The following is a 26,597-nucleotide window of genomic DNA, read 5'->3' on the forward strand; positions in this document are numbered from 1 at the left end:
CTGGTTTTGTTAAACTACATTTCTTTGTGAAAAGGTACTTCTTATCTCTATAAAGACCATTATGTTGCTTCCAGTTATGAATGTTTGCAACTTCAGTATCATTCTTAACTTCTCACTTTCCTTCATTTCTATTTCCAATCAATGCCAAATCTTGTTGACTCAACCTCCTCTTCTTACAAACTCTTTAATTCTCTCCAGTCACCATTCCAATTCCAGATTCTCATTACAACTCCCCTGGATTATAACCAAAGCCTTACAGTTGAATTTATCATCCATTTTTACATGATACTTTGTTTCTTTTCTTCAAATTAAGGGTGAAATAGAAATGGAAAGCAAGGGATATAGTAGTTAAAAAAAAAAGAAAGAAAGAAAAGTGAAACAAGAAAGAAAAAAGGGTCATTAAAGCATCTTTAAATACATAGAAGAGAACAGAAATTATAAAAAAGATGAAAAACATTAGAAGTTACATCTTAAATTTTACATGTTTATATATTTTTAAAGAAAAGCAAATTTTACATAATAGAGATGCAATTTCGTGTACAATCTTCTTTTTCTGTTCTACTATATATGGGGAAATATCCATTTTTTGTTTAGTGTGTTAGAATGTTTTATTATGAATATTTTACATGAACATCAGAGACTGAAATAAAATCTGGGAAATAAAGAAATTACTGCTATAATTTTTTTTAAAATAACTTCTCAATTAGCCTCCCCCACCCCAAACTTCTACCTTTGCCAATTCTCTAGACAGCTACTAAAATGACATTAGAAAAACTTTTCTAATGCTTACTCAATTCGCTCCAATGGTTGCCTATTATCTCTAGGTTCAAATATAAATCCCCCTGTTTGTCAGAGCCTTAAAATCTTATTATATATCATTCCTTCTCATATATTATTAGATTCAACCCATAAAGGTATTCATGCTATTGTTTAAATATGACATTACATTTTCCATCTCTTTGCCTTTGCCTAGCTATTTCCTGTGCTGGGATGTGACTTCATCTCCTGTCTCTTGCAAATCACAAAATTTTTTCAGAGTTCAGTCTAAAGGCTGCTAATGCCTCCACCTTAATTTTACATCACTCTCATTTTGCATATACTTTTGTTCTTTTATTCTGAACATAACAACCACATGTGTTTGCATGTACAAAATAGAAAAGAAAAAGATTGCAAATCTTTACCATATATTACTTGCTAGCAATTTTCTCCAAGTATTGATCAATCAATAAAAATTTATTAAGTACCTTTTAAGCATCAAGAAGTGTACTAATTACAAGAATATGGAAAGGGGCAAAAGACATTTTCTGCCCTCAAGGAGTTTAAAATCTAATGGATATAAATGTGAAAAACAAAAATTCAAGATATTTTCAAAGATGTCTTCCTTAGTCTATGTTCCCTACTAATCTTCCTTCTGTAATCTCCTCTGAATGTTTTAAATGCTTTAGTTCCTCTTTTTTCTACTTTTCTACCTTTTTATTTTCATTTTGGCAACTGTGTCATTGAACAATTAGGTGACACAGTGGATAGCACTCTAAGCCAGAAGTCAGGACAATCTGAGTTCAATTCTGGCCTCACTATTTGTTGGACAAGTCACATAATATCTTGGTTGTCTCAGTTTCCTCATCTGTAAAATGAGTTGGAGAAAATGGCAAACCACTCTAGCATCTTTAACAAGAAAATCCCAAATTGGCAGACATGACTGAAATGACTGAACAACAATAACAACATTTTCAATACCTTCCCTCTTTCTGAAACTTCCCTTTCACCTCCAAACTAAAAGAAAAATAAAACCCTTCAATCAAATATGTATGATCAGAAATAAACAAATATTCACACTGATCATGTCTGAAAACATGTCTCATTTAGCACCTTGAGTTTATTAACCTATTGTCAAGGAGTAAAAAGTAAAAACCAGTGCTCTGGTTGGTTATTGCATTAAATAGCTTTAAAATACTAATTGTTTTACTTTCTAATTTCTTTGTTATTGTATAAATTATTCTCTGAATTTAGCTTACTTTATTCTGTACCCATTAATATACTTTCAAAATTTCTCTAAAATTCTGCCTTTCAACATTTCTTTGCATGATTTTAATAGGAAGGAAGGAAGGAAGGAAGGAAGGAAGGAAGGAAGGAAGGAAGGGAGGAAGGGAGGGAGGAAGGGAGGAAGGGAGGAAGGGAGGAAGGGAGGAAGGAAAGAAGGAAGGAAGGAAGAAAGGAAGGAAGGAAGGAAGGAGGAAGGAAGGAAGGAAGGAAGGAAGGAAGGAAAGAAGGAAGGAAGGAAGAAGGAAGGAAGGAAGAAAGGAAGGAAGAAAGGAAGGAAGGAAGGAAATGAAGGAAGGAAGGAAGGAAATGAAGGAAGGAAAGGAAGGAGGGAAGAAAATCTGCTAAAAATCTTTGTGTACATTTGATTCCTTTTCTTCTATCTTTGAACTCTTTAGAATATAGACCTCATAATAATATCACTAAGTCAAAAAGTATGCCTAGTTTAGTGCCTTTTGAGGAGTACAATTACAAATGGCTTTTCAGAATATATGGTCAAATTCACTATACCAATAGTCAACCAATATGCCTATTTTCCTATTTTCCCTCCAAAATTTTTCATTTTCCTTTTTTATCATTTTTATCAATCTGGTATGTATGAAGTATAACCCCAAGCAGTTTTAATTTTTATTTCTCTAACTATCAGTAATTTAGAACAGAGATGTGTGGCCTAAACCACATTAAAATTTAACTGGGAAATTTTTTAAATAAAAATAAAAATGCAATATGGGTAATGTTAATCCAAGAAACTATCGCAGCTGTAAAAATCTGAGTTTGCTGCTACTGAATTACAGCCTTAATATATTTTGTATAAATTTATATATAGACATGTTGTTTTTTTCCAGTAAAATGTAAACTTCTTTTTTTTTTTAATTTTTATTTAATAATTACTTTATATTGACAGAATCCATGCCAGGGTAATTTTTTTACAACATTATCCCTTGCACTTGTTTCTGTTCCGATTTTTCCCCTCCCTCCCTCCACCCCCTCCCCTAGATGGCAACAGTCCTATATATGTTGGATATGTTGCAGTATATCCTAGATACAATATATGTTTGCAGAACCGAACAGTTCTCTTGTTGCACAGGGAGAATTGGATTCAGAAGGTATAACTAACCTGGGAAGAAAAACAAAAATGCAGATAGTTCACATTCGTTTCCCAGTGTTCTTTCTTTGGGTGTAGCTGCTTCTGTCCATCATTTATCAATTGAAACTCAGTTAGGTCTCTTTGTCAAAGAAATCCCCTTCCATCAAAATATGTCCTCATACAATATCGTTGTCGAAGTGTATAATGATCTCCTGGTTCTGCTCATTTCACTTAGCATCAGTTCATGTAAGTCTCGCCAGTCCTCTTTGTATTCATCCTGCTGGTCATTTCTTACAGAACAATAATATTCCATAACATTCATATACCACAATTTACCCAGCCATTCTCCAATTGATGGGCATCCATTCAATTTCCAGTAAATGTAAACTTCTTGAATGCAAGGATTGTCTCTTTTCTTTCATTATATCCTTAGTACCTAGCATATAACCTGGTTCTTTGTAACTGCTTAATAAATGTTTCAATAAGTGACTGACTAAAAGAGAGGGTTATATTTTAGGAAATATCATTAGGAAAGAATCATTCACAAGTGGTTGATCTATTAAATCTATTAAAATCTATTTAAAATGGCATCTTTAATATTTTAAATGACATTTAGACCTATTTGAAGACCATTTGAATTTCTAATTTGTGAATTAAACATATGGTTCAAATAAGAAAAATGAAGAAAGGTAGTTTAAAGGAACAGAGAAGATGATCAACTTGTAGCCAAAAAGATCTGGGTTCGAATTCTAATTTAGTCATTTAGCAACTGCATAATCTATGTAAACTTATTTAATCTCTCTGTCTCAATTTCTTCATGTATAAAATGAGGGGGTTGAACTTAATGTCTACAAGGATTCTTTCAATTCTAACCTATTATTTTATAATAAGACAAAAAGAAGAAAATGAAAGGTAATTAGCAAATTATGACAAAAATGAAAATAAAAAGTAAGAAATATAACTCTTGGGAAGCATGAATAATTTTCTTATAGACTACCTGGAATGTCATAAGGCTTCTCTTTCATTAAAAAAGCAACAACTTTTAAGATTAATCAATTATTTCTTTCCAGTGGAAAAATATGCTTTGTTTTGTAGGTCTAAAGAAAAATAAGATTTTCTTTTATAATTGTTTATTAAGCAAGAGATACTGATAATATAAATTTGCCTATCCTTATTATTTTTCATGCTATCCTATCAAACATTACTACAAATAAAATAAATAAAAGCATCACTCTTAATTTCACTTACCATGAAAGTGATACTGGCAATCAGTTCAGGTCAATGCAAACCAAAATATCAAATTACTCTAGTAAATATACATACATAAGTACAATATACATAAGAAAGAGATAGTCTCTGGGTTATAACTACTACTACAAAGATTTTTATATCTTTACTCTCCTGATACATTATTTTATCAAAATTCCACATTCCTTCCCTAGGAGTTTCAAGGTATCTGAATTTGAGAACATTCAGAATCTGTTAGAAACAGATTCTGTTCAAATTCATCTTTGAACTTGCAACTAGGACAACCAAAGTGCTGTTCCATAAAATACACAAGTCAGTACATTTCTGCAGAAATGGAAATGAAATTATATTATGAGAACTACATTATCTTTCAAAGACAATTAATTTATCCAATCTTATTAGTTTTTAAGTTTTCCAACAAAGTTACGTTAATATTCAAAAATCCTCCTGCTGCTTAATGCAGAATAAGTTATAAATTAAGTCATCCATCAGTGAGATGAGCACATTCAATATGCCACTGTGTACTTTATATACTGCAGAAGGAAGAAGCAAAAGTGAACTAAAAAAAAAAAAGGGTGGGGGGAGAGTCCAGATGGCATATAGTATAGTTTAGTGACATTCATGATGTCTTCTATACATACAGGTAAACAAAACTAACACCACTTAAAAGCATGTATTTATTCTCTGTAAATAGTAAATTCAAACGAAATTAATGGTTGGTGAAGGTGAAAAAATGTATTTTTAATTAATGGGAAAACAGTTTTGAACAACAGCTTATGATTACAAGTACCAATTAAGTTCCTTACCATAGGATTTTATTTAAAGAAAATATGCATAGCAACTCCTCCACATCATTTGAAGAAAAACTAACAAGCTGCTTTTTGCTGAAAGTATACCCAGAAGCTAGAGAAGCCATTGCACTACGAATAACTACATTGTGAAGAGCTCATCATTAGTTGAAGTTATCATGACACAGATCATTATTCCCCTCCTCCTCACATCTTCATGATGTTTAATGCACGGAAACACAAAAGATTTTTGCTGCAAGTCAAACCACGTCATTTGCCACAATGCCACTCAAAAGATGAATGACACACTGTCTCATGCTCCTCATCCTAGTCAAATAAAATTCTGCCATTTCTACCTAGTTCGAATGTAATTAATGGATGATATGTCAACAGTCAATTCTGAACAAATCTGGGGACTCCTTTTATATTATAAATTAATTGCCAAAATAGGATGAATGCTACTGTGACCACGTCAAATTGAAGAGTCAGCTAAAAAGAAAATGTTTATTGAATTGAAACAAGCAGAAAAATCTAAAAGACTGCTTTAAATCATGCTATTAAATAGCTACAGTAAGGCAATATCATTCAGAACTTCAGGGATAACTTGGGACTATAGTCATGGCTTCTTCTCACAGAAATCCCATTACATGCTGCTGTTCCTCAGTCAGCTACATAGGGACTGTTCACAATCACATAACAGAAAACAAATAATCTTTGTACCCTCTTTTCTATTCTCCCAACTTTCTCCTTCCTTAAATAAAGGAAAATAATTGATAAGTCAAATCCTGAATTTCAGAAATATATTCCCCCCCAAAATATGAAATATTGCATAATGGGTACTTAAATCTATGGGGAAAATAATAAGGAAGAAATAATAAATTGCATTTCTATAAAATTATAAGGTTTATAAAATTACTTTCTCCAAAGCAAGTCTCTAAGGTAGGGTATTCTAAATACAATTTATTCCCATTTTATAGGAATAACAAGGCTCAAAAAAGTGAAGGTGTATTTTAAGTCCAAAGTCAAGAAACTTGACACCAAAGTTTGATGATGTTATTTTTTAAATAAAAGGAGTGATTTAGATATAAAATGGTATTGTTAGGATTAATAAGTAGTAAAACTCATTCACTAATTACAGGAAGAAGGACTATAAAAAGGCACCATATTTTTTGTGCTTGTATAGTATAATATTGTAGGAAAAAGAACAAAAAAGGAAGAAGCTACCAAAGATAAACTTATAATATATTTCCCACTTTTGCCAAAGGCTGATGTTGTTTTGTTCTCTTTTTCCCTGAGATCAAATAAGAAGTAGGTTTAAGAGGGAAAGAGACTTAAATTTTCCTCTATATTCTTCCCCCTTGGAGATTCATTCAGCATTTCTTAAAATACAAATGTTAATGGGGGCATGAAGGGAATTACTATTAATCAGTCATACTTTATTGTGAATTAATGTCAGATTATCTAACACCTTGATATCAAGTATATAAAAGTTAGGACATATATGCTAAGTACAAAGTGGATACCTCAAAGAAAAGACAACTGGGAAATCCCAGACAACTATGCTGGTTCCCCATTCCTCTTAATCTCCTTTAATCATTCATTCTGCAACTATAGGATGATGGGAGCAATTTAGAAATATGGACATCTTCCCAACCTTTCTTCTTTTAAATGCAATAGTTAGTTACACTATCCTACTCACTTACATATGCAATTGAACTTCCCATATCACCTCCCTACACCACTCATATCTTCTTCTCTTCTACCAAATACTCAGGTATCAAATTAGTCACTTTTCCAATTACTATTGATATAAAGACTAGAAAAATAGGTTGGAAGCTTATTTTTGAGGTCCTTAAATGTCAATTAGGAAATTTGTACTTTATGTAGTAATAATAAGCAATAAGGGCAGCTAAATGGGGCAGTGGATGGAGCACTGGGCCTAGAGTTGGAAAGACTAATCATCAGTTCAACCCCAATGCCAGATATTCAATAGCTATGTGCTAGACAAGTCACTTAACCTTCTTTGCCTCAGTTTCTTCATCTGTAAAATGAACTGGAGAGGAAAATAGCAAACCACTCTAGTATCTTTGCCAAGTCACAAAGAATTAGACACAACTCAAATGACTGAACAACAACAATAAAGCAGGCCAAAAAAAATTTTAAAGTAGCTTCATAAAAATCTGGCTTAGTAATGTAAACTTGGAAAAATTGGTAGTTTTTGTGAATTTAATTATATGGCTTTCTAAAGCCATTCTGGAATAGGCTACTGGATCAAAAAACAACATTTCATTCTAAGAATTATTGAGCATGATCACAGGGATTGCTACTGGACTTTTATTTCACTGGTAGGGAGAAAAACTCTCTCCATTCAGTCCCTTCTCTACTATTTGAAGTTCCAGAGAGGGACCAAGAACACTGAGAAATTAAGAGTTGCCCACTATTCCAGCAGGGACTCCAGTCTAAGTCTTCTGGAATCTAAATCTAGCTATCTTCTATGCTACACTGCCTCATGATTGTGGTCACATATCAATTTACTGAATAATTCAACCCAAAAAGAATTGGAAAAGAGGAGGAAAGAGAAGAAATAAGCATTTAAGAAGCAATTACTATATGCCATGCAATGCTTTAAGAGCTTTTACAAATATTATCTCATCAATCTTTACAGTAACTCTGGCATTTAGGCATTATTTAACCCCATTTTTGCAGGTGAGGAAACTAAGGTAAAAGGAAGTTAAGTCATTTGTGCAAGTCATACAGTTAGCAAGTATCTGAAATTGAACTAAGGTCTTCCTGATTTCTAGGTCAACATATTTTTTATGTGCAAATTATTATGCTAGAGGTTGGGGATGCAATATAAAAATAAAAGTCCTTGCCTTCAATACTCAATTAGACACTCCTGAAAAAGTTGCATGAAAGTGACATTTCTGTAAACTTTATTATATTTCAAATGTCCCAGGAGAGTTCTGTTTAATTCTTACTTAAAAGAACCATTCTGTAATATAAAAGACCACCCCGCAATTTGCTAATTTTATAAATATGGATTTTTATAGACTGTTTTAAAAAAAAATCATACATGAACTGAACAATTATTAAAGCACAAAAGTATTAAAACGCCAAGTTTATACAAAAGTACTCTGTATTATTCAGGACATCAGAGACTGATATATTCCCTTAAAAAAAAAAAAAGTAGAACACGCTAGAAAAAGAAAGGGAAAAGAGTTAAAGCTTGAAAAATAATTTAGCTTTTTTAGAGACAAACATAGATCTGGAATGGCTACAGCATTTCAAAGTATTGTTTTAAATAGTCATCTTTAAGACATCTGGCATACTTCAAAGCAACAGTGAATAGCCATGAAGTATGAATAAAGCATTTTTAGGTGATAGCATTTAAAAGAAGCTTAGTCATTTGAACTTTATCTCTGCATACATATGCAATTACTTAGCCACAATGATATCAATTCTTCTTTGTCCTAAAAGGCTCCCTGGTACAAAACTCCCTTTTAAGAAATCATGATCATCAATATAACTTTTTTATGACTAAATCTGAACCTTTAATTGTAAAGGGCTAAAAAGAACTGGTTCAGAAAGTGTGCTAAAGTACAATGAATTTATACTGAAAATACAAATATTAGCATTTGTTCCTTCTGAAATTGAACATGCAGGAAACGTAAAAAGAAAGATATGTTTAATGTTTCACAAATACCAGCTTTTTTTCCTAAAAGCATCCATGCTATCTCTTTTGCTTTCTAGGAGGTGGGGAGATAAGTATAAATTGTTGTCATTATCACCTAGTGAGTGACAACCATACGCTAAGTGCTATACAAAATTGGAAGTGAGTATGGTACCTCCCTAAAAAAGGTTGACTTTAAGTCTGACATTCATGTTAAGTGCTGCTGAGTGTATAGGGAAGATAAAGCATATTACTATGACTTAATTTTTTTTTTTTAGTTTACATATTATTAGAGTGCCATGGTACTCTTGCAACCTACCTTGATTAAGTTAAATAAATAAGGACTACCAGCCAAGATGGCAGAGAGGAGGCACACAGCTGTGTAAGCTCCTCAGTTTCTCTCAGAATCCATTTCATTACAAGCCTCTGAATTAATGCTTGACTGAAAAAAAACCCACAAATAGTTACCAAGAGAAGACATCCTTGAAATTCGTCAGGAAAGGTCTGTTTTTGTTGGAGGGTGGGGAAGGTTTTAGATCTGGTGCAGGCTGAGGGCAGGCAGCGGCAGCGAGAGCACAGGAAGCAGCTCACAGCCGAGCAGACCGGAGGGGGGGGGGGGGGGTGGGATGTGATCTCAGCCATCCCTGTGGGGAGAGCTTTGCTACAGAATTGGATACTTTGCCCTGGCAGCAAGTCAGTAGCCCAGCAGAGAAGCTAAAAACACTGGGGAGTGAAGAATACAACCCCAAACAGCTGGAGACTTTCGGGACCTGGCCACCCCTCCCCCACAGTGTCTCAGCATGATCTCGGAGTCTCAGAGCGCAGGCGCAGCACAGTCCTGCTAGTGCCTCACTGTTGCCCCTGCAGTCTGTAGAGGAAGCTCGGTAACACCACCCAGCCCCTCCCCCTGAAAAAGCAGATTCTATTTAGGAGTTTTTTGTTTTTTTTCTTTGCAAGTTTGTCTTTGATTCTTCTCTGACAAAATGAGCAAAAAATTGAAAAGGACCTTAACCCTTGACAGCTTCTATACAGATAGAGAGCAGACTCTAAATCCTGAGGAGACTAAAAACAGACTGTCTCCAGGTCAATCCCCAAAGGAGGAAATCATCTGTTCCTCAGCACAGATGAATCTTATAGAAGAAATTAAAAAGGAGCTACAAAAATGGGAAAAGGAGAGGGAGGCTTGGCAAGAGAGTCTGGAGAAGTCACCCCACTCATTTAAAGACAGAGTGGATAAAGAAATCAAATCTTTGAAAAATAGGATTAGTAAACAGAAAATAGCTCTCTAAAAAATAAAATTGGTGAAATGGAAAAAAATTCCATAGAACAAAAGAACTCAATTGGACAATTAGAAAAAGATATTTTAAAAGTGAGTGAAGAAAATATTTCACTGAAAATCAGAATCAAACAAATGGAATTGAATGACTCAAGGAGACAAGAAGAATCAGTCAAGCAAAACCAAAAAAAAAAAAAAAAAAAATCAAACAGTGGAAAAGAATGTGAAATACCTTCTGGGGAAAACAACAGACCTGGAAAACAGATCCAGAAGAGACAATCTGAGAATCACTGGACTTCCAGAAAAGCATGATGAAAAAAAGAGCCTGGACACTATTTTCCAGAAAATTATCAAAGAGAACTGCCTGGAAGTCATAGAAACAGAGGGTAAAATAGACATTGAAAGAATTCATCGATCACCTACTGAAAGGGATCCTAAAATTAAAACACCAAGAAATATAGTGGCCAAATGCCAGAACCCTCAGATGAAGGAAAAAATACTGCAAGCGGCTAGAAAAACCCAATTCAAATATAGAGCAGCCACACTAAGAATCACCCAGGATCTAGCAGCATCCACATTAAAAGATCGAAGAGCCTGGAATATGATATTCTGAAAGGCTAAGGAACTTGGTATGCAACCAAAAATAACTTACCCAGCCAGAATGAGCATCTTTTTCCAGGGAAGAAGATGGACATTCAACAAAATAAGCAAATTTCATCTATTTTTGATGAAAAAATCAGAACTTAAAAAGTTTGATCTACAAATATAGAACTCAAGAGAAACCTAAAAAGGTAAAAAGAAATCTTGGGAACTATATTTCTGCTATAAAGATGTATAAAGAATACATGTATACCTTGTTCTAGAAACTAGATGTGGAAAGGACATTGTACCAGAAAAAAAGGGTAAAGTGGGGGTACTACATCTCATGAAGAGGCAAAGGAAACCTATTATATCTGAGAGAAAAAATGGAAGGGGATGAAAATAGTGGGTATCCTACTGCCTTCAGAATTGGCTTTAAGAGAAAAATTTTAGACATATTCAATTTATGGTGAAACTTGTCCCATCTCATTGAAAAGTGAGAAGGGAAAAGTTAAAAGGGAAGGAGTAAACTAAGCAGAAGGGAATACAGAAACAGTGAGGGAAAAGGGTAAGATAGGGGGAAGAAATCTAAGGTGGGGGGAGGGATTCTAAAAAGGGAGGGCTGTGAGAAACAAGTGGTGCTCACAAGCTTAATACTGGGAAGGGGGGTAAGGGGGAAAGAAGGGAGAAAAGTGTGGTGAGCTTTTTCTTCTAGCCCGGTTAGCTTAGAGGCCTATTTCTCGGCTTGGTTCCAAGAGCTCTCTCCAAATGTCTTTAAATCCAAAGGTCTGGTCCTTCAGCCTCTGCCTCTGCTTTCTTCAGCCTCCAGCCAGCTCCAGTCTTCATGTCATTCCGGTGAAATCTCGACTTGTAGCGTCTTAAGATGATGTAGCCCCATAAAGAGTGCAACCCTTTTTCAAATCTTTAATTTTTCCCAAATTAAAAGGAGTGTATTTTCTCTCTTTTTGACCTGAGGAGTTGAGCTCTTCAATCACAGGATAACAACATAAATCAACCTGAAAATTCAGGATCAGAGGCTTTTCCACTTGAATCAGGATCGTAGCTTTTCCACTGAAATCCACTGAAGGGTCTGTTAGCCCCACGTTGAGGGCGCCAAAATGTGGTGAGCTTTTTCTTCTCAAAAAGCAGCCAGGTGATAAAAGTTCAGATCTTTTATTATCCCAATATAGCCCGGTTAGCTTAGAGGCCTATCTCTCTGCTTGGTTCCAAGAGCTCTCTCCAAATGTCTTTAAATCCAAAGGTCTGGTCCTTCAGCCTCTGCCTCTGCTTTCTTCAGCCTCCAGCCAGCTCCAGTCTTCATGTCATTCCAGTGAAATCTCGACTTGTAGCGTCTTCCTCTCAAGCCCTTCTTCGACTGGCCCATTGGCCTATTTATGCTCCTTCCAGAGAGAGGGATTATGGGTTTTCTCCCATAGTGCTCTCTGGCCCAAAGAGCTTGAACACAAGCCTTGTCTTGATTAGTTCTACTTAGTACCTTGTTTCGGTTCTGGCCAAAACAACTTCTTGTAAGATTAGATCAACTCTAATTACTTAGCAGTTAGTAAAGATTCCAACAGAAAAGCATAAACCGGGGTTAACAAGATGGCAAGTAATATAGAATTGGTAATTTTAACCATAAATGTAAACAGGGTAAACTCCTCCATAAAGAGGAAGTGGTTAGCAGAATGGATTAAAAGCCAGAATCCTACAATATGTTGTTTACAGGAAACACACCTGAAGCAGGGAGATACATGCAAGTTAAAGGTAAAAGGTTGGAGCAAAATCTACTATGCTTCAGGTGAAGTCAAAAAAGCAGGGGTAGCCATCCTGATCTCAGATCAAGCTAAAGCAAAAGTTGATCTAATTAAAAGAGATAAGGAAGGGCACTATATCTTGCTAAGGAGTAGCATAGATAATGAAGCAATATCAATAGTAAACATATATGCACCAAGTGGTGTAGTATCTAAATTCTTAAAAGAGAAATTAAGAGAGCTGCAATAAGAAATAGACAGCAAAACTATAATAGTAGGAGATCTCAACCTTGCACTCTCAGAATTAGATAAATCAAACCACAAAATAAATAAGAAAGAAGTCAAAGAGGTAAATAGAATACTAGAAAAATTAGATATGATAGATCTCTGGAGAAAACATAATGGAGACAGAAAGGAGTACACTTTCTTTTCAGCAGTTCATGGAACCTATACAAAAACTGATCATATATTAGGACATAAAAATCTCAAACTCAAATGCAGTAAGGCAGAAATAGTAAATGCATCCTTTTCAGACCACGATGCAATGAAAATTACATTCAACAAAAAGCCAGGGGAAAGTAGACCAAAAAATAATTGGAAACTAAATAATCTCATACTAAAGAATGATTGGGTGAAACGGCAAATCATAGACATAATTAATAACTTCACCCAAGAAAACAATAATAATGAGACATCATACCAAAATGCCTGGGATGCAGCCAAAGTGGTAATAAGGGGAAATTTCATATCTCTAGAGGCCTATTTGCATAAAATAGAGAAAGAGAAGGTCAATGAATTGAACTTGCAACTAAAAATGCTAGAAAAGGAACAAATTAAAAAGCCCCAGTCAAACACTAAACTTGAAATTCTAAAAATAAAAGGAGAGATCAATAAAATTGAAAGTAAAAGAACTGTTGAATTAATTAATAAAACTAAGAGTTGGTTCTATGAAAAAAACAACAAAATAGACAAGTCCTTAGTAAATCTGATTTAAAAAAGGAAAGAGGAAAATCAAATTGTTAGTCTTAAAAATGAAAAGGGAGAACTCGCCACTAACGAAGAGGAAATTAGAACAATAATCAGGAGTTACTTTGCCCAACTTTATGCCAATAAATTCGACAACTTAAATGAAATAGAAGAATACCTCCAAAAATATAGCTTGCCCAAACTAACAGAGGAAGAAGTAAATATCCTAAACAGTCCCATCTCAGAAAAAGAAATAGAACAAGCTATTAACCAACTCCCTAAGAAAAAATCCCCAGGACCAGATGGATTTATATGTGAATTCTAACAAACATTTAAAGAACAATTAACTCCAATGCTAAATAAACTATTTGAAAAAAATAGGGATTGAAGGAGTCCTACCAAACTCCTTTTACGACACAGACATGGTACTGATACCTAAACCAGGTAGGTGGAAAACAGAGAAAGAAAATTATAGACCAATCTCCCTAATGAATATTGATGCTAAAATCTTAAATAAAATATTAGCAAAAAGATTACAGAAAATCATCACCAGGATAATACACTATGACCAAGTAGGATTTACACCAGGAATGCAGGGCTGGTTCAATATTAGGAAAACTATTAGCATAATTGACTATATCAATAACCAAACAAACAAAAACCATATGATCATCTCAATAGATGCAGAAAAAGCATTTGATAAAATCCAATATCCATTCCTAATAAAAACACTTGAGAGCATAGGAATAAATGGACTTTCCCTTAAAATAGTCAGGAGCATATATTTAAAACCGACAGTAAGCCTCATATGCAATGGTGAAAAACGAACCTTTTCCGTAAGATCTGGAGTGAAGCAAGGTTGACCACTATCACCATTATTATTTAATATCATATTAGAAACACTAGCCTCTGCAATAAGAGTCGAGAAAGAGATTAAAGGAATTAGAGTAGGCAATGAGGAAACCAAACTATCACTCTTTGCAGATGATATGATGGTATACCTAGAGAACCCCAGAGATTCTACTAAAAAGCTATTAGAAATAATTCATAATTTTAGCAAAGTAGCAGGATACAAAATAAATCCCCATAAATCCTCAGCATTTTTATACATCACCAACAAAATCCAATAGCAAGAGATACAAAGAGAAATTCCATTCAAAATAACTGCTGACAGCATAAAATATTTGGGAATCTATCTACCAAAGGAAAGTCAGGAATTATATGAGCAAAATTACAAAAAACTTTCCATACAAATAAAGTCAGACTTAAATAATTGGAAAAATATTAAGTGCTCTTGGATCGGCCGAGCGAATATAATAAAGATGACAATACTCCCTAAACTAATCTATTTATTTAGTGCTATACCAATCAGACTTCCAAGAAAATATTTTAATGATCTAGAAAAAATAACAACAAAATTCATATGGAACAATAAAAAGTCAAGAATCTCAAGGGAATTAATGGAAAAAAAAAATCAAATGAAGGTAGACTAGCTGTACCTGATCTAAAATTATATTATAAAGCAGCAGTCACCAAAACCATTTGGTATTGGCTAAGAAATAGATTAGTTGATCAGTGGAATAGGTTAGGTTCACAAGACAGAATAGTCAACTATAGCAATCTAGTGTTTGACAAACCCAAAGATCCTAACTTTTGGGATAAAAATTCATTATTTGATAAAAACTGCTGGGATAACTGGAAATTGTATGGCAGAAATTAGACATGGACCCACACTTAACACCGTATACCAAGATAAGATCAAAATGGGTCCATGATCTAGGCATAAAGAATAAGATTATAAATAAATTAAGAGGAACATAGGATAGTTTAATCTCAGACTTGTGAAGGAGAAAGAAATTTGTGACCAAAGATGAATTAGAGACCATTACTGATCACAAAATAGAAAATTTTGATTATATCAAATTAAAAAGCCTTTGTACAAACAAAACTAATGCAAACAAGATTAGAAGGGAAGCAACAAACTGGGAAAACATCTTCACAGTTAAAGGTTCTGATAAAGGCCTCATTTCTAAAATATAAAGAGAATTGACTCAAATTTATAAGAAATCAAGCCATTCTCCAATTGATAAATGGTCAAAGGATATGAACAGACAAATTTCAGGTGATGAAATTGAAATTATTACCACTTATATGAAAGTGTTCCAAATCACTATTAATCAGAGAAATGCAAATTAAGACAACTGTGAGATACCCCTACATACTTGTCAGATTGGCTAAGATGACAGGAAAAAATAATGATGAATGTTGGAGGGGATGCGGGAAAACTGGGACACTGATGCATTGTTGGTGGAGTTGTGAACGAATCCAACCATTCTAGAGAGCAATCTGGAATTATGCCCAAAAAGTTATCAAACTGTGCATACCCTTTGATCCAGCAGTGCTTCTACTGGGCTTATATCCTACTAAAGAAGGGAAAGGGACCTGTATGTGCCAAAATGTTTGTAGCAGCCCTGGTTGTAGTGGCTAGAAACTGGAAATTGAATGAATGGCCATCAATTGGAGAATGGCTGGGTAAATTGTGATATATGAATGTTATGGAATATTATTGTTCTGTAAGAAATGACCAGCAGGATGAATACAGAGAGGCTTGGAGAGACTTACATGAAGTGATGCTAAGTGAAATGAGCAGAACCAGGAGATCATTATACACTTCAACAAAGATGACTGTATGAGGATGTATTCTGATAGAAGTGGATTTCTTTGACAAAGAAACCTAACTGAGTTTCAATTGATAAATGATGGACAGAAGCAGCTACACCCAAAGAAAGAACACTGGGAAATGAATGTAAACTATTTGCATTTTTGTTTTTCTTCCCAGGTTATTTTTACCTTCTGAATCCAATTCTCCCTGTGCAACAAGAGAACTGTTCCGTTCTGCAAACATATATTGTATCTAGGATATACTGCAACATATTTAACATACATAGGACTACTTGCCATCTAGGGGAGGGGGTGGAGGGAGGGAGGGAAAAAAATCCAAACAGAAGCGAGTGCAAGGGATAATATTGTTAAAAAAAAAAATTATCCTGGCATGGGTTCTGTCAATAAAAAGTTATTATAAATTTTTTTTAAAAAAGAATAAAAGAAATGTGTTTTTCAAGCAAAAAAAAAGTTTTAAAGTTTGAAACACAGTTTTGCAGGGATGAATGCTGAGAGCTATCTATGCATGTATTTTAAAAATAAAAAAGCTAAAAAAAAAAAGTTAAATAAATAAGTTAAATATTCTAACACATAGAAGAGAATGCCATGACCCCTAATGAACATATATACTTTTGTCCAACTACTTCCATTAGTTTAAACCAATGCCTCTTTCTCCTTCTCAAGACAACAGTCAATGAAGACTTTGGAGAGAAGATACTGTTTAGGAGTGGGAGAATTATGACAAAAGCCCCATACATTAATCCAGGACTAAACATGAACACAAGAAATTCTATTTTATAGGAAACAGAATCGAGATTCATGCAAGTTGCTATTCCCATGACAACATGAGGGCATCCCAAAGATCCTAAAGAGAATCGAGTATTTTGTAAGAAAAGAGAGGTTTTACTCAGGTACAACAGCTTACAATGCCTGGCACAAGGTAAGCCCTTAAAAATCAATTGCAAATTGATTGTATATTTTATACATATACAAATAGATCATAAATATGCATATAGTATGTATACATATATGGTATATATTACACATACACAAATAACACATATTTATACATATCTATATAGACATAGTTCATAAATATATAAACACTTCCATTTACATAGCATTGCTGGTACAAAGAACTTTCTGTATATGATCTCATATGTTCTTCATGACTAAATCTAACAAATTGTTACATCTGTTAGTTCTAGTGGAAAGAAGAAGGGAGGGAAGGAAGGAAGGAAGGGGAGGGGAGGGAAACAGAAGGGAGGGAAGAGGAGGGGAGGGAGAGAGGAAGTCAGTCACCTATTACTACTCTACTGTGATCCACCATAATCTTTATTTAATTTTTTAGGTTTCCATACTCATTTAATATGTATTTTAAAAAAGAAAGTTTTTCATATCAGTATAACAGACCACAGAATCACAAGTCTAGAGTTGTAAGGGGCTTTAAAGGTGCTCCAATACAGCTCTTCATTTTACAAATGATTAAATGATACCCAAGGGGATTGAGCAACTTGACCCAGTACAATTTGAATCCAGGCCCTACAAGCCAGAACAATTTCACAAAAACAAGTGTTACATTAAAAATCACATTTCCTTTCATAAAAGGTACCTGAGATCTGCTTTTTTTAAATGGTGAAGTATAATAGATTCATAAATCAATGTAGCATGTGAGCTCCTTGAAGACAGTAACTAGGTAATCTTTTGTTGTATCCCTAGTTCTTCATGCAGTGCCTGGAATGTAGCAATTAATAAATGCTTTTTGATTGACCATTTTAGCAAGGCTCTTAACAGAGGCTTCCAGGATTGCTTTGCAGATAACAAACAAAAAAATAGTATGTGAAATCAGAACTCGAATGACTTGAGCCAATTATGAGGATCATAATAGTACCTATCTTCCTAGAGGATAAAAAGAGAATTTGCAAACTTTAATGTGCTACATAAATGCTAGTTATTATTATTTGATGCTACATGGGAAGGGAGCTGTGGTATTGTGGCAAAGGACCCTGACTTGTTTTATTCTGTTGAACATTTTTAAGCAATAATTTGGATCAAGACATCAGTGACATACATACCAGTTCTACAGATGACACAAAAATTAGAGCTGATTTACTAGAGGAAGAGAACACAAAAAAGATTGTGACAGAGTAGAGCAATGGACTAGATCTAATAAGATGGTATAAAATAGGTATAATTACAAAATTCTGCACATGAATTTTAAAAATTAGTTTTAGGAGTATAAGATGGGAAGATGGAGAGAAGATAGCTCTTGTGACAAAGACCTAGGGGTTTCAGTGGAACCAACAGAGTGAGATAATATCCCATAAAAATGTAATTGGGTTATAGGTTGTATTAAGAAAAATGTTGCTGTATTGAAATGAATGTCCTGCTATACTTTTCCCTAGTCATATGTGTTTGCAGTTCAGGATTCAGTTCAGGCCATCACATTTTAGGAAAGAATATTGGCTGACTTAAAACATATACAGAGAGAAGCAAACTAAGGTATGATGGAGAGGAGAAACCGAGTTAATACTAGATATGCCCTAAAATCCCTTCAACCTCTAAAATGTTAGAAAAAAAAAAAAAAGAGAGAGAGACTTTTGATTTTACTGGTATAGGAAACTCCCAGTGATGATGCTTTCTCTATCCCCTCTCTCAAAGAGTTACCTGGTGAAATTGTGAGATTAATGACTTCCCTAGGGCCATACAACCAGTCTATGGCAGGACATGAACCCAGGCCTTTTTACTCGATGCCAGCCTTCTATCCACAATACCATGTTGTCTCCTTGATCCATTTTTTAAATATCCCATAAAGTTGAATTCAATTCTCTTTCCCCTTCAAACACCTCTCTTCTTACTAATTTCTCTATTACTGTGAAGGATACCACTATCCTACCAGTTCATCAGGTTCACACCATAAATGACATCCTTGACTCTTTACTCTCTCTTGCTCCACAAATCTAATCAAGTGCCAAATTCTGTCATTTCTACCTTCATAACATCTTTCCTCTGACACTGACACCACCCTGCAGCGGGCTTTTTTTTTTTTTTTTATCAGCTCATGTATAGACTTTTACAATAATTTGCTGCTTGGTCTCCTTGTCTCAAAATCTCTCCCTATTCTTTTTCATCTTCCACTCAACTGTCAAATCAATCTCCCTATATACCAAGTTTGACCATGTTAACCTTTCACACTCTGATTCAATCAACTCCAGTGTCTCTCCATTGTCTCCAAGATCAAATATACAGTCTTAAGTTTGACTGTTATCTTTATCACCTAGTTCCTTCCTACCTTTCCAGACTATTTTATACTCTCTTCCTCTCCCGTATTACCCCAACCAGCTATTCTGCAATCCAATGACATACTTTCTGTCTCTCACAAATGATACTCTATCTCCAAATTCTGGGCATTTTCAAGAGCTGTCAGATCTCTCCCCTCTCCCCCCTTCATTCCTCCCTTCACTTCCACCTCCTGGTTTCCTTGAATTCCTTCATGTCTCAATTAAATTCCAACCTTCTGTAAGAAGCCTTTTCCAGTTTTCCTTAACTTTAGAACCTTCCCTATAAAAGTATATTTAACTTAGCCTGTACATATGTTGTTTGTACATACTAATTGTTTACTTGTTGTTTTCCCCATTAGAGTTCTGATTGGTGTTTCTCCACATATTCTGATGAGAGCAGGGACTGTTTTTTCTAAGTAGTCCAGTGCTTAGCAATGTGTCTGGCATACAGTAGGTGCTTAAAAGTGTTTGCTGACTTGGCTTGACTAATCCAAATTTACTCCCCAAATCAGAATTTAGGTCTCATATTTATTCCTTTAGCACTTCTTCAAATTATGAATAAAGGGATACTTCAAGCAGGCCTGCCTATATGTTTGAGAGAGATAAAAGCAGAGATAGGTGAAACCACAAAAGGGAAAGAGGAGCTCTGTCCCATTCCTATTCTCACCATTACTTATATGATAGTAAGCAAAGCTGCAGTCTAAAATGCAGTAGCACCATTTACAGAGCAGCAGCAACAGCAGCAACAATTCAAGTTGCTAGTGTGCTAAAGCAGCCGAAGGGAGTTGTCAACCAGCATCAGTCCAGCCAATGACAGTATAACAAGCAATTAAAACCATGGCTGGCTGGCCTGATGCTGATTGACAACTTAGCCAGTGCCACTGGTGAAAGGGGGGAAGGGAACTGGATTCCTCCCTTCACAGTTTGCACAAAAGAAAATTGCTTTGTCATGGACATGGCTGGTTGTTTTTTTTCTTTTTTAATTAAAAAAAATCACGTCCTCTCAGCTCACAAGCTATACAACCACTATGTTCTCTTTTGTAGTCAAATATAAGCAGTGGAATGGACCATGATAGCCAGTTTTCCAGGGTTGGTTCAAAGGAGACCAGTTATAAACCCAACTAGAGACCTTGATGTCACAGTCTCTGCAGCTGCATCTCACCCAAAATACAAAGCTGGAAGATGAGTGCCCTACTTCAAGAATAACTGCTACAATGGCTGTCCCTGATTAGAATACTCTGTCAGCCCACAAGGTTTTCTGTCAGGCCTGCATCTAAAACAGAATGTGAAATCTCTTTTTTCAAACGGTTTAAAAAACTGAAAAACTGTTCTTCAAAGTAAGAAAGCACTTACATCGCACAATTCAGAAAGAGGGGGGTAGGGAAATATAGAGAGAGAGAGAGGCAGAGACAGAAAGACAGAGAGAGAGAGACACAGAGACAGAGAGAGAGAGAGAGAGAGAGAGAGAGAGAGGCAGAGATAGAGACAGACAGAAAACTACATCAATGCAACAGTCATGGGAAGATAAGGCATAGTGGTTTGTAAAGTATAAAGATATTCTGGCTGTGTTAGTCTTAAAGAAGCTCCAGAGAAATCAGTAGGGTCTAATATGAATAGTTCAATGTAAAAAATTCCTAGCTACTCCCAAGCTCCCTTTACTTGGATATATTGGTCGCTGTTACTGAAGTAATTATACAAAAGCTGCTGCTGGTGATCACTATGGATAATTCATTGACCTTTTTTGGAATACAATTGAACAGATACTATTTTTAAAACTATAATCAAAGATACATTCCTGACAATGTACATTCACCCATTCATTCAAAAAGAAATTATTTCAGTACTGGGATTCCTAGTAGAGCAATGTGTTCTTTATATAAAAATAGAGAGATGAATTCCTTTTCTTCTGAAAGGAGATGATGCAAGGGTTCTATTTCAGCAGAATAATGTATCAGCTGCATTCAGGTTTGTCAAGAATAGCAGACTTGTGCAATATCTACCTATCATGTGTGTTCATAGCATTCTTAGTCTTATTCAATAAGTAATGTCACTAAAAGTCTGGCAAAATGTGCAATTAGAACTCCCATAATCATTAGTCAGTAATGAGTGCAGAAAAGCAAATTAGGAAAAAAAAAAAAACCCTGAGAAAACCATTTCTTACATTTATTGCCACAATTACTAACAGCACCTAGTGATAGTACCTCCCCCAAAAAAATAAATACATCTTACTTTGTTCTTTTTTGAAATTTACAATTGTTATTATTATATTAAACAAGGGAGGACTGTCCTTAATGAGGGCACACTCCAGCACTTCATGCCTACAGTGATATGCGAGGAAAAGCACTGTTCATTGAGGAAGGTTCCAAGATGTATTGGACTCCAAGGAACCTTGCACTTGAATTGAAGGATTGTATTAAGTATACTGAACTTGGGAGAAGGAAAAAAGAAATGGAGTCTGTGGGGGGAAAAGAAAAGAAAGTGAGAGTGGTAGAATGATGCAGAGTTAGCTATGATTAATATTCGGGGAGTGCTGGTATGTTCTTGATCTAGTGTTAAGTTGTAGGCTATAATCAAGAGTATAGAGAAGGAAGACAAGAGTGAGTGGTGTAATATTGTGCTGATACACTTGAATGCGAGAGTCCTGGTGGAATCCTGATGAACTTAAAACCAAGCAAGCTGAGAGACTTTAATCCATTCTAGCTTCCTCCAATCCATTCTAGCTTCCTCCAAGAAGTAACCAGATTGGCCCTCATCGCAGCCGCCCGTCCTTGCTCGCGCTCCCACTGACCCACCGACCCACCCGCCCGTCTGCCCGCCTGCCCGCCTGCCCACCTGCCGGTTTCTAGCATAAAAACTGCCAGAATCCCAGAACGCGCCGTTTGCAGAGCAGCTTATCCGGGGCGGAGGGACTCCAGAACCACCTGAATTATGTCTGCCATCCGAAAAAAGTTGGTTATAGTGGGTGACGGTGCATGTGGAAAGACATGCTTGCTGCTTGTATTTAGCAAAGACCAATTCCCTGAAGAATATATGCCCACAGTGTTTGAAAATTATGTAGCTGATATTGAAGTGGATGGAAAACAGGTGGAGTTGGCTTTGTGGGACGCAGCTGGTCAAGAAGATTATGATCGCCTTAGACCTCTTTCCTACCCAGATACCGATGTTATACTTATGTGCTTTTCCGTCGACAGTCCTGATAGTTTGGAAAACATCCGAGACAAATGGACCCCGGAGGTGAAGCATTTCTGTCCTAACGTGCCCATTATCATGGTTGGGAACAAAAAGGACCTTCGACATGATGAGCACACGAAACAGGAGCTGGCCAAGATGAAGCAGGAGCCAGTGAAATGTGAAGAAGGCAAAGATATGGCGAATCGGATTGGCGCATTTGGGTATACGGAGTGCTCAGCCAAAACCAAAGAGGGTGTGAGGGAAGTTTTTGAAATGGCCACAAGAGCGGCTTTGCAAGTCAAACGAAGAAAAAAATCCGGGTGCCTTGTCTTCTGAACACAGAGGAAAGCCCAAGCCCTCATTCGGTTAATTTTTGAAATGCTGTTTATTAATCTTAGTGTATAATGATTACTGGAATTTTCCATTTATCTGCAATTTACTTTAAGAAATTTACAAATCAAAAATCATCTTGCTACCACTTTTTAAAAGCTAAGTTGGACAGTCTGTGTCCAACACATCTGTGCACGCAGGGTCCCTCTGACATTATTCTTAATAACCTTTCTCATTGTCTCCACCAGTTCATCAAGCACTAATTCAAGGGAATTAAGTTCTTGTTTGTTTTTTGTTTTTTTTTTTTTTTTAGAAAGAAAAAAAAAAGTGATCACTTTTGTGAATTAGGCTTTAACTACTTTTTTATACCTTACATACAGTCCTGTTGCTGTCAGTTGCAAGGCCCTCTAGGGAATAAATGCAAATCAATTCAGAGCAGGACCTCTTATAAGGCTTTTATTGGTAAAACTCTGGGGTATTATTCAATTGTTTGAAAATGGGACTCAGCCAGAGACAACTTCAAGCAGCTGTGGCACAGTAACAATTTTGTGGTTTCATGTTAGTGACCTTAGAGTTACTATGTAATTAGTGACACTGTCCGTTACCAAAAAATAAAAATAAAAAAATAAATATATCTACCCCAGCTTAAATGTGGTATATTTTGTAAAACTGGATTTCCTAATATTTACATTTATTATCTCTATAGAAGGTCTCTGGATTTATTTAACTGCATTTGAACATTAAATCAGATGGAAAAAATATTTGACATCCCTTTTTGTCAGTTCCTCCAGTGAATGACAGCCATTAGTGTTCCTTTTCTGTCCAACATACTTCAGTGTCCCCCTGTTCTTGGAGCTAGGATCAGTGAATGAGGAATCAGTTCCACCCAAGGCAATACAATGGTTCATAAACTTGAGTGATTTATCTGATCTCAAATTGCAGCATCTTAGTAATATACAATGTTTAATTCTTACTCTGACAGTGATGACTCCTCTTAATATCCTGAGATAGTTTTGCTATCCATTCTCTGTTGATGGCCAAAGTCCAACTTGGAAATTTCTCATTCCTCTCCAGCTGACTAAACTTTTTTCTGTATCAGTTAATTTTTTCTTAACTATTAATAGAATAAAGAAGGAGCTTGAGGGGGAAAAGTGAGGGGGAGGGGAGGAGAAAAACATCATTAACCAGATCTCCATGTAGGCCACTGAGAAAAAAAAGGGGGAATAAGGAAGTTTCCTCAACTACCACATTAGAAGATTTAAGAGTCTGATGCATTTACTTGTTTATGGATAATATAAAATGGCTCTACATGATTTCTTGTCATTTAATTTTTAAATCTTAATTGAATGCTTTTGTTACTAAGCTGACATTTCCTGAATCATCTGTTTTAGAGACTGCTATATCACATTGAAGAGATCAGACCATACATAAAATAGATGCCTATAATAGTCCCAGTGAACTTGAGGAAAGCTTCAAGCAGAGTTCTCAGAATTCTTCAGGTTCTTGTGATGAATAGAATTTCATCCAAAAACAACAGGTCAAATTTTGAGATAGTTTCAGTGTCTCTTAAAACAAAAGTGGACATATCTCTTGCCCACTGTTGCTGCTACCTTAAAGAATTATAAAACTTTCCAATTATTTTCTAAATAGCAGGAAAAGAAATTCCCTTGGGAGCATAAAATGGAAGAATTTTTAAAACTCTACATGCAGCTATCAATTTTATATCAGTTTTGAGGAAACTTGTTTTCTCCATTTTTGCTCCAGGCAACTTAATACAGAAAACCAAAAGGATTCATTTAGGAAGAGTTGTTGAGATTGTAAATATTTGTGTGCATACTTTAAAAGACCAAGAAAGACAATAACTTCTTTGAATAATTATGGAGAAATGCATCCTGAGAAAATGGCTTAAAAATTAATATGAGTATAAGAGAAAGAAAAGGAAAATAAGAAGCTAGAGGGTGAAGGGTGAGAATTATCTAGAAAGACACAGTAGGTTGTTCTCACAATTGCATCAGAAAACAGCTTTTATTGAATTAACTGATGACTCACTTTCAGAGTATGAAATACACTTATCCAAAGGTACTTTGGAGACTGTCCTAGATATATTTCCTTGTTCAAATTTATCCCTGGATGCAAAATCAAGTTATGCCTCACTGTTGCTATACAATACAGAAACACCTTTATTCAAGGAGCTCTGATCAATTAACAAGCATTTCATAAGCACTTATTATGAGTTGTTAAAGTTTTTATAGATATATAACATATATTAAAATTATATATGCATATATAATTCCCCTCCAATTTTAACATTTTATAAAGTCTTTTGTTCCAAAATCTGAGAAAGCAAGCAATTTTAGATTACATGTACAATCATATAAAGCATTTCCATATTAGTAATTTTGTACAAAAAGACTCAAAAAGAATGAAAGTGAAAAATTGCATGCTTCACTTTGTATTCATAAACAATATCAGTTCTTTCTTTGGAGGCAGACAGTATGCTTCATCATTATTCCTTTGGGATTATCCTGGATCACTGCATTGCTGAGAATAGCCAAGTCATTCACAGTTCTACATCAAACAATATTGCTGTTACTATATACAACATTCTCCTGATACTGTTTACTACATCTTGTATCATTTCAAGAAAGTATTTCCAGGTTTTTCTAAAATTATCCTGCTTGTCATTTCTCATAGCACAATAATATTCTAACACAATCATATACCACAGCTTGTTTATCCATTCCCCAACTGATGGGCATCCTTTCAATTTCCAATTTTTAGCCACCATGAAAAGAGCTGATATATATATTGTGATATATAATATGTATATATATATATATATATATATATATATATATTACAAATACGTCCTTTCCCTCTTTTTTATGTCTTTGGATACAATAGCAGTATTGCTGGATCAAAAGGTAGGTGAAATTTTATAGTCCTTTGGGCACAGTTCCAAATTGCATTCCAAAATAGTTGGATTAGTTCACTACTCCATCAGCAATGCATTAATTTCCCAGTTCTCCCACATCTGTATTTTTTTAAGTCTGTTTCAACATTAAATGGTACCTTGTTGATCATGGAAGACAGTATACAAAATGTCATTAACTCATTGTTACTATATAGAGATGTATCCTATTATAAAATGGTCAAATTGTTAATCAGCACTTAAATATGAAATCATTCTTATCTCCTAACTCATCTTACAAACATAGGAGCAGTCAAGGGATAGTACCAAAAGAATAGCTTCATGCAACTTACAGGGAAAAAATGTTTTTGATGTTGTTGGCCCTGCGTGTAGTGGGAGACCTTGGCCTTTTTAAGCTAAAGTCAGTAAGAGTTCTCAATTTGACTGAGGCAATGGCCAATTAGTGACTGACTCTCAGGGTTTCAAGTCAAAACAGAAACAATCGCTATTTATATTCACTCTGACCCAATCAGGACAGCCTCCAGCCATGGTGATCTATAACATCACTAGACCAAGATGCCTTCAGAGAAGAAAGTAAGATTAATGACTTTGCACAATCCTCTCTTACTTAAATCCAATTAGCTTGCATGTTATGTTATCACTGACTTGATGTCATGGTTCCTTTTGAGAATGAAGGACAAACAACAACCTCTGTGAGTTTGAGTGGGAGCTGCCCCTAGGAATCCAATTGGAACTGGCCAGTTGGGCAATACAACTCCTTTTCCTTTACATTTTTTCTTTCCCTTCACTTCCCTTTATCCATATAAGGTTTCATACT

The 26,597-nt window shown here is 35.2% G+C and overlaps 2 protein-coding genes across 3 annotated transcripts in view; one reads left to right on the forward strand and one right to left on the reverse strand.

The window, feature by feature from the left end:
* The window catches only part of NUBPL (NUBP iron-sulfur cluster assembly factor, mitochondrial), a 320,313-nt gene that overhangs the window by 183,507 nt on the left and 110,209 nt on the right, over positions 1-26,597 (reverse strand). The window lies entirely within an intron of this gene.
* Positions 22,073-23,491, forward strand: LOC127549354 (transforming protein RhoA-like). The gene has a single exon (XM_051977284.1). The coding sequence runs from the start codon at positions 22,276-22,278 to the stop codon at positions 22,852-22,854; it is 579 nt and encodes a 192-aa protein (XP_051833244.1). The 5' UTR covers positions 22,073-22,275; the 3' UTR covers positions 22,855-23,491.

Source organism: Antechinus flavipes, chromosome 2 (genome assembly GCF_016432865.1).
Source record: "Antechinus flavipes isolate AdamAnt ecotype Samford, QLD, Australia chromosome 2, AdamAnt_v2, whole genome shotgun sequence".
Taxonomy (NCBI): Eukaryota; Metazoa; Chordata; class Mammalia; order Dasyuromorphia; family Dasyuridae; genus Antechinus; species Antechinus flavipes.

Bases quoted from the DNA above. Each gene is read 5' to 3' on its own strand.
- LOC127549354 (XM_051977284.1), top strand. From the start codon at position 22,276: ATGTCTGCCATCCGAAAAAAGTTGGTTATAGTGGGTGACGGTGCATGT.